The sequence below is a fragment of the Scylla paramamosain genome, chromosome 12, assembly GCF_035594125.1.
Source record: "Scylla paramamosain isolate STU-SP2022 chromosome 12, ASM3559412v1, whole genome shotgun sequence".
NCBI lineage: Eukaryota > Metazoa > Arthropoda > Malacostraca > Decapoda > Portunidae > Scylla > Scylla paramamosain.
The window spans coordinates 21,927,529-21,936,746 of NC_087162.1; the positions used below are offsets into that span (position 1 = coordinate 21,927,529).

General features: G+C 41.0%; 1 protein-coding gene and 1 long non-coding RNA gene across 2 annotated transcripts in view; one reads left to right on the top strand and one right to left on the bottom strand.

The window, feature by feature from the left end:
* LOC135105876 (putative sodium-coupled neutral amino acid transporter 11) overlaps positions 1 to 5,706 on the top strand; it is a 122,056-nt gene extending 116,350 nt beyond the window's left edge. The window contains exon 10 of the mRNA XM_064014515.1: positions 633 to 5,706. Coding sequence (XP_063870585.1) covers positions 633 to 869 — 237 coding nt within the window. The 3' untranslated portion in view covers positions 870 to 5,706. The remainder of the gene's footprint in view (positions 1 to 632) is intronic.
* The window catches only part of LOC135105877 (uncharacterized), a 114,350-nt gene extending 105,433 nt beyond the window's left edge, over positions 1 to 8,917 (bottom strand). The window contains exon 1 of the long non-coding RNA XR_010271034.1: positions 8,664 to 8,917. This is a non-coding gene — a long non-coding RNA (uncharacterized LOC135105877). The remainder of the gene's footprint in view (positions 1 to 8,663) is intronic.
* Positions 8,918 to 9,218: the final 301 nt, after the last annotated feature.

Sequence of the window (9,218 nt, forward strand, 5' to 3'; positions counted from 1 at the left end):
TTCTGATGAGTTTCACGTCACTATGTTCATTCAATAAGTCCTATCTAAGTAAATCATTCCTGAGCTGGAGATGTTGTAGGGCAGCCATCTTGACTGTGGGGATTGAGAATTACTCCGCTAGGACAGGTTGGACCCAGTCTTAGCATCCCGCGCGGATTTACGACAGATGCGCCCAGTTTATGACAAGAATGTGCCATTTTGTCCTAGCTATGACACGTTTCATAGCTAAGACTCGCTAGGAATACGGCTTCTGAGATATACCAGTGAATGACGCGCTCAGGGGCATAATTGAATCAGAGAAAAACTAATGTGGACGAAATAGTTTTGCTGAATGTACGAATATTTTTCCTTCTCTCACTTCTCCCTCCATGGCATATCTGTTTAGTCCGTTCTCCTGAAAACTGAATCCTTTCATATTCAACACAGTTCAACAGTTTGCTGAGTGTTTCAGAACATCATAAAAGTTGTGCCCTTGATTTCCATCTTGAATACTACCTCTATCTTGAACACCAGCTTCCTGTGTGTTTAAGATCATGCAAGTTACAAAGCCGCGCTCTTGGTCCTCATATGGAACACCAGCTTCACCTTGAACACCAACTTCCTCCTGATCAGTAACTTCCCGCGTGTTTCAGGGTATCATCTGCGCCATACCGCTGGCGTTCATCCTGCCCTCCCTGTGCTACGTCCGGGTGGAGGAGGGACCGCTGTTCGCCGGCACCAAGAAGTGGGCGTGGGCCGTGGCGGTGTTCGGCATTGTGTGTTTCATTGCGGGCACTGTGTCGCTCATCACCAACTTCGAGCAGTTGTCCCAGTGTTCCCACGGCGAGGAGATGCCCTACTGCCATCCCTCTGTCAATGCTACGCTGTGAGCCGCCCCGCCCCTCCACCGCGCCCCCCGATGACCCGCCGCTACTCCGCAGCCATCATAACACGTTCAGGAGCCTGTCAGTCTTGCCTTGGTGAAGGTTTTGTACGAGGGAAGCGTGGCGGACGAGAGGAGTTTGGATGTAAACACGTTTGTTGTTGTCGTCTGGTGGTATTAGAGGGCTGTGTTCTCAAACGCTTGGGTGTCTTGTCTTGACCACTTTTAAGAGGCTCTACTGAAGCTATTGGGATTTTCCAGTTGTCATGATTTTAGTGATAGTTCAACAAGCATTCTGTATCATTAGTAAGACAAAAAATATATTGTGGAAGCCTTGTGTTCTTTGAAAATGGTCGTAACGGGAGGAAGAGAACAAAGCGTTTCGGAACACGAGCCCAGGTGTGTTGGTGTTGCTGGACACGTGACCCGTAGGTGTGAGTCCCTAAACAAGAATGCTGCTTCGCTATATCTATACCTACACCACCTCTTTCATAACCTAAGAGTTCTAGGTGAAGTGTTCAATAGGTTAAAACGTAATATATAAAACAATGCCCTGTTACTGCCGCTCCGTTTGTAAAAGAGTAACTGCGATTTTTAAGTTTTTGTGGAGGACGATGTGCAAGTCTTTAATTAAAGTGTCGTGGGTCTGCGAGACGGAACAGTAACCTTACATCATCTGGGAGCGTCTGGGTGTGTCTGGGTGAAGGCTGTGTCTAGTTATAACAAAACTCCTGCACACGTAGCATAGGCAGCTTTCACCCAAAATTATAGTGACGTCTAGTTGCTTTTATATAGCATCCGTTGGCGAGTGAGCGAACTTTACATATGAGAACTTGTCGCGGCTCTCATGCACGACCAGAAGGGAGGGAATGACATCACCTGCTTCATAGGAACCCCTTCTGCCCCTCCTACAAGATACCAGAGCTGCTAATATCTAGCGACAAAGGGAGTGAGGCGTAGGATGCATGGCTGAGAGGGGAAGGAATGATACTGCCAGCTCTTTAGGGACTTCAGCCTCTCCTACAGGATATTCTTCTCTTACAGGATACCAAAGCTGCCCGTAGGATCCATCTAGCGATAAAGGGAGGCTAAGGGAGTGAGGCGTAGGATGCTTAGCTGAGAGGGGAAGGAATGACAATGTCTACTCTATAGGGAGTCCTTCAGCCCCTCCTACAGGATACCAGAGCTGCTGTAGGATTCATCTAGCGACAAAGGGAGTGAGGCGCGGGATGTGTAGGTGTGACGTGGTCTTCCTAAAGCAACATACGTTTACATACTTACTTATCATTGTCTGTGAGTCATGCATACAATAGCACTCGTTTTATGATGTCTCGTACAAGTAAATATACAGTTTTTTCGCTTCTACTTTACCAGTGATCTATCGTGAATACGTACGTACTAACTCATATAGTAAGCTGGTCCCCCTCCTTGTCCCTCAAGTCCTTCCCTACCCGTCCTATATGAAGGCAGTCACACACACACACACACACACACACACCTGATTTAACGCACGCCCATAAAATCCCAATCACACACACACACACACACACACACACACACACACCTGATTTAACGCACGCCCATAAAATCCCAATCAGTTTCTCCAAATGCACCAAAAATTAGAAAGCTAGTACATACGACTACATACAATTTATACATCGCGCTACTTAGTTAAGGAGAAACTGTCGACCCATTAATTATTCCTGACAGCTTGTAAGTCACAAAATCACCTGAGGATGATGATGACAATGATGATGATGATGATGATGATGATGATACTGTACACTAAACCAAAGGAGAAAAAAAAAGTAAAAAAAAAGGACCACATAAACAACTTATATCAGTGTAGTTAACATAGACAAAATTAAGTAAACAATTATTTAAATTTCTTCCCAGCACACCACGACAAGACAGAACAAAACTTCATACAAAACCTTTCATTAAACACCTCCACATCTACACAGCCTCTGGTACACATTCCTTTACAACCCACTCGGTATAGACAACTTCAAAGATTAATAAACACACTCACTTTTAGTCAGAATAGAGTAAGTAAATATAACCAAGTCGATGAATCAAACATTTACAGCAGTCTGATTATAAAATACATAAATAAATAAATAGATAGATAAATAAAGCTTATTAAATTCCTCTCGATATACATAATAAAATAAAAGTGATACCGCTGTAATGAATTAATGAAAGTCCACAAAACAAGACCCTTAGTCAACACACTTAAACCCAAATACACTGAACACAACTCGCTTTAAACAAAACCTTGCTTTAAACAGCCCTAACCCCTGACCCTGCACTGCAACACACGCACACCCACCGACAGACTACCTACTGATGACCTTATTCTTGATGCCAAATTTTGCGGCATTTCCCAGAACTCTAATCATGTAGGCTTGAGTCATATAATGGTGTAAACTGGCTAGCTTTCAAAATTACGACACTGAAATTGCAAAGAAAAGAAAAAAGTACATTCTCTTCGGAATCTTTCAAAGTGAAATTCCCACAGACCGCAGAACAATTTTAAACTTTAATTATATAAGAGTGACGCGTGTAAACATAACTGGCTTTCAAAGTTATGGCGGTGAAAACAAAAAGGCTCTTCGGATTCTTCCAATACGATTTGCACAGACCAAAATACAACTCCCTCCATTAATTAATTTTCCATTTACACTGATATACAGAACATAGAGCCAATGGGAGGTTAGTTTCGTGTTCTCCCGGCTACAGAACTATTCAAGAGACTGTAGTACAAAAATGAGTGTCTAAAATGTTGTCATTATGAAGAGAAAAACTGTAGCAGTGAAAGGGTTAAAAAAAATGTTTGTAGCAGTGAAAGGGTTAAAAAAATGTTGTCATTATGAAGAGAAAAAGTGTAGCAGTGAAAGGGTTAAACGACACTGCCTGCATACACACACTCTGAAATAGATATCACGCCTGAAACATTCTCCTATTCCTACTCTACCAATATTATAATTAACACACACAAAACACACCTCGTACTAGCTAGAATTCAATAATAACCTATCTATTCACCGACAACCAAAACACAAAATTCCTCCAACAAACATCCCTTTAACGAAACAATCTCCACCTGCTCCTACACCACCACCACCACCACTACCACCACCACCACCACCACCAATGCACCAGATAATATAAAACTTTCAGTACATAACACTGTCCACATACATATTCCCTGCAACAGACGTCTTTTTAACGGGAACAATCTGTATCTATATCTCGTTTACTAGCAACCTCTTCGCGCCTTGTAACTAACTTTGATCACGTAACACTCTATAGATATCTTTTTTTTTAAGGAACTCTATCTATTCCTCCTTCACCAGCATCCCTAACACATGATATCTATTTAATCATGATAACGAAATTCTTGTGGAAGTGAGCTATCAATACCTGTCACTTGCTTGCACCTCTTTGTATCCCCTGCCTCACATCCCTGCTTCTTCCCAACTAGCCCTCCCAGATCTCCTCCTTATCCCTCCCTGCTTCTCCTTCCTAACCATCCCTCCCAGATCATCTCATTCCTCCGTACTTCTCCTTTCTAACCATACCTCCCAGATCTCCTCCTTATCCCTCCCTGCTTCTCATTCTTAACCATCCCTCTCAGATCTCCTCTCTTAAGCATCTATCCGTGTCTCATTCCTCGCCAGCCATCCATCCATGTCTCAGCTCCTTCCAGCCATCCTTCCCAGACGTCCCCTTCTTCTAACTATCCCTCCACGTCTCGCCTTTGTAATCAGAGGGTATAATCTAACGTAACATAGATAACCTAAACTAACTTCTCGTGTCCTCTCCCCTCTACATCTCCCTTTCTCAGAAAATACAGAAACTCGTCTCGCCGGACCTCCATTTATTTATTTTTTCCTCTCTCTCTCCCTCTCTCTATCTTTCTCTCCCGCATGAAATTATATTTTTACTGCACCTGATTTACAGAGTTATTACGAGTCTGTTGCTTTGGGATTCAATAACCATGCTGCTGTTGTCTTTCTCCTCTTATTGCCTCCCGTGAAAATCCATCTTATTTTATTTTTCATTAGTTTTGTTCCGATTTCCGAAGTTGTTACAATATGATGTTCTTGAATTTTAATAGTAATCTAACCTAATCCATCTATGTTCTCTTCTCCCTTCCTCTCTTACTGCCAATTTCTTTCCACTGTCTTCAACCTTCATCGTTATACACTTTCTTTTTCTTCTAACTATTCCCATTTTTCTTTCCACTTTCTCTCTCTCTCTCTCTCTCTCTCTCTCTCTCTCTCTCTCTCTCTGAACTTAATTTGTTTTATGCAACTTGTTTATCACGTGTGCTGGTGGCAATCCTTCCCTCCCCCATCACCACCCAACACACACACACACACACACACACACACACGCACACACACACACTGCATACTACAAACTTCAAAGATAACAAACTGATAACAATGGACAGCACCTTCACACTTCACACATCCAACCAGCAAAAAAAAAATATATATATATAACATTAAAAATACCAAAAAAAACAACAACAACAACAAAAAAAAACGAATGAATAAACTAAAACCATGAAACAAAATATAAACACAACAAAACCTTAAATAATCTCACCAAATATTTCTCCTCCCCCCCCAAAAAAAATATTAAGTGTTCTTCACAGTATTAGATTTAACTCATGTGGATTAAAAAATAATAATAATAATAATGATAAAAATGGTAATAAAGAGACGAACTAAATACATACATGATAAGACTGTTTGCCACGTTCTCTTCAAAGTTTTCTATATTTCTATTCCTTATTGTTGGTCTTCGCCAAATATATATTGTCTACACATCACGTGACTTTTATTTATTTATTTATTTTTATCCTTGGTTCTTGTTCGTTCTTGGAGAGGAAGAGGAGGAGGAGGAGGAGGAGGAGGAAAAAGAAGAGAAGGAAAAGAAAAAGGAAGAGAAGGATGACGAGGTACATACGTGTAAACAACAACAACAACAACAACAAACAAGAGAAACACTCACCACCACAACTATGGGAATGTTTAGTCATAGTCGGGTGCAAACTACGAACCGATTCCTTCCTACCTCTTTCTTTTTTATCGAACTTTTTTTTTATTTGTTTCATGTATTAGGAAGCTTTTCACATCTTCACAACCATGAAGATTTACTAAACACATTAAGGAAACAGGAGCAGATAACCATGAAGATTCACTAAACACACTAAGGAAACAGGAACAAATGGAAAAGATTTAAGAATGACATACAAACTAAATTGGAATTAGAAAACAGCGGTAAGAGAGGGAGCAGATCAGAGTCAGTGGGCATAAATAAGACGAGAAGTAAGACAAGGGTGCGTTTTATCCTCGAAACTTTTCTCCTTGTATAGCGAGATGATAATGGGAACCGAAGGAAAGGAAGGATTTGATACTAGAGAGGGAAATATTAATAAGATGAGCAGATGATACAGTTTCGATTGCCGAGTCACAAGATATTTTGACAGCAGTAAAGGAGGCGAGTGAAACGAAATGTCTAGCAATCAACGTGGATAAAAAGGAATTAATGGCGATTAGTAAGAAGGCGCAGGTCCCAAGATGCAATGCAAGATAATGAAAAGCAGAGCAACACACACACACACACACACACACACACACGTTCTCTACAAATGCTGTAGTCAGCCAACAAAATATAAAGCAAGGACAAGTACGTTTTCTTTGATAGGAACGGTCCCGAATCAACACGTAAACTTCGCCAAGTGGGCGTGTAACAGTTGTAATAGCCATTATTGGCATTTGCTTTACTTTCCTTGTAGAAAGATTGAGAATATTGAAGAGTTTGGACAGAAGAAGTAAAAGAAAGGAAATTGAAGGAAAGTAATAGATTAAAGATTGTGTGCAGACCACATTGCTATTTTTTTTAATTAGTGTCGTTATTGGGGAGGAATGGTGTAAGTGGTTAGAAGGGGAGCGCAAAGAGGGACCAACACAGAAAAAGTACTATATGGCGATAAAGCGGAGTAAATAAATAAAATAAATAAATAAATACAAAAATAAATAAAATATATCACAAGATTTTTAATAGTTAGGAAAAAAAATACTGAGGAAACTGTGTATTAATGAAAAAAATGGAGTGTAGGAAACAACAGAAACAATGAGTGGACGACCTAAGAAGTGAAGGAAAGCAAAACAGGTCACAAGAAAAGGAGGAGGAAAAGAAGAAAGAAAAGATGGATTTTCTAGTCATGAATAATGAGGTGCTGGGTATGAGAAGCTTGTGAATACTGGTTAATGAATGAAATTCTAGGAAATGAAAAGCTGATGAATGGTTGCTGATGAAAAAATTCTGATGGACATAAGTACTTGTTGAATGGTGAGTCATGAGAGCCTGATAAATTGTTATTTTTTTAATATACAGTACATAAAATGTGCATCTGTTTACTTTCTTCACACACAAATAAATATCCTGATTTCCATGTGTCATTTCAAGTCCCTTAAAATCCCTATATACTATAGAATCATACACACTACTCGTACTTGAAACATAATACCCTGAGTCCTACCAAAATAACAAGATAGAAAATGAGCGTGTGTTTAGGTAAAGCTATTACTTCTTCAGGTATTACGGAAGTAACTTGAACCTACTTCAGAATGACTATTTCTCGGCAAAATATGACGCTTTTTCAAGTCGTGATCTACACAATGAAGGGATCAGCAGTGAAATTAACCAACTGAATGAATCTGAAGCTAACCTAAACCAACATAACATGAATTACGTTAGGTTAGGTTAAGTTAGGTTATATTAAGTTACGTAGCGTTATGCCGACGTGCCGGCGTCCATGCTACCGTGCCAACGTGGGGAGGACCTGCACGCAGGAGAGTCCCCGTACACTACGCATGTGCAAGCAGTCTTGCCACGTGATTGGCCGTCACCTTCTCATCAGCTAACTTGACACTAAGCTAACTAATTTAATATAACCTAACCTAACCTAACTTTAACCTTAACCTAACTATCCTGTGACCTAACTACCTTGTATCAAATTACTGGATATGGTCTCTTTTTTATTATAACATTATTTTGGCTAGGTTAGGTAAGGTTAGGTTTAGGTTAGTCAGGTTAGGTTTGGTTAGTTAGGTTAGATTTGGTTAGGTTAGGTAAGGTTAGGTTAGTTAGGTTAGATTAGGTTCGAAAAGTTAGCTGATGAGAAGGTGACGGCCACTCACGAGGCGAGACTGCTCGCACATGCGCAAAATGTGCGGGGACTTTCCTGTGTTCGGGCCCTCCCGCACGAACACCACCTTGTGACGCCACAGCTGATCCTGCAAGGCGCCCAGCTCATCTTGCCGGCACTATCATAAACCAATGCCCACCCTCAACTCCACCTCCTTCCTGGGGTTATAAGAACTCTACTGTGAGTCATGCGTCACCAACAGTAAATATCAGTGTTCCCACGCCGCGCCACATGAACCTTCCCTCATACCACATACGTGTGGTCATTGGACTAATATCTTTTTCAACGGCAGTTTTCAAATTATATCCTAATTTTGTTCTTGATTCACTGTCCTGCGCTAGCATAACAAAGCAAACAGTTACTTTTCTCTCGCCCTAACCATTTACTAACCACTTACACAACACACCACAAAATTTTTCATGAAGTATAACAACGAGAAACAAACCCAAATCCCAGAACATACGAAAGTACCAAAACGATAAATAAATACATCAATAACTTAGAATTATTTACATTTCTGCCCCGCTACCCGCCATCCTAGACAAACACCGTAACAATCCTCACACTTACTGCTCTCTGTGGTTCATGGTTCTCCTCCGCCTGGGCGTTATGTGGAGAGGCTGACAGCAGAGGGATCCAAGATTACGTTAAGGATGAAGATAATGTGGCTCGTGGACAAGTCAACGCCTGGCCGAATCTCGACATTAGTGGAGTCCAGGGAACTGCTGGGAAGGTGGCGGACAAGAAAGAGGTGGAGGAATGGAGGTTGAAACAGCCAGCCTTACCCGCCAAAATTCAAATTCTACTATAGGACACCCACCTAATGCATGCTTAATTTATTTCTTCGAAACACACACACACACACACACACACACACACACACATGCCTAGAAGTTTGATACACAAGAACATTCCGTCAATTTGTACTGCAGTAAATGTAACAGTCCGTGTAAATAAGTATTTGTTATCTCGTGAGAGAGAGAGAGAGAGAGAGAGAGAGAGAGAGAGAGAGAGAGAGAGAGAGAGAGAGAGAGAGAGAGAGAGAGAAACAGGCGTGAAAGCTCATATCCTGACTGGTATACCGTACAAAATCACCTCAATAATATTACCTCTTCCCTCCTTTCC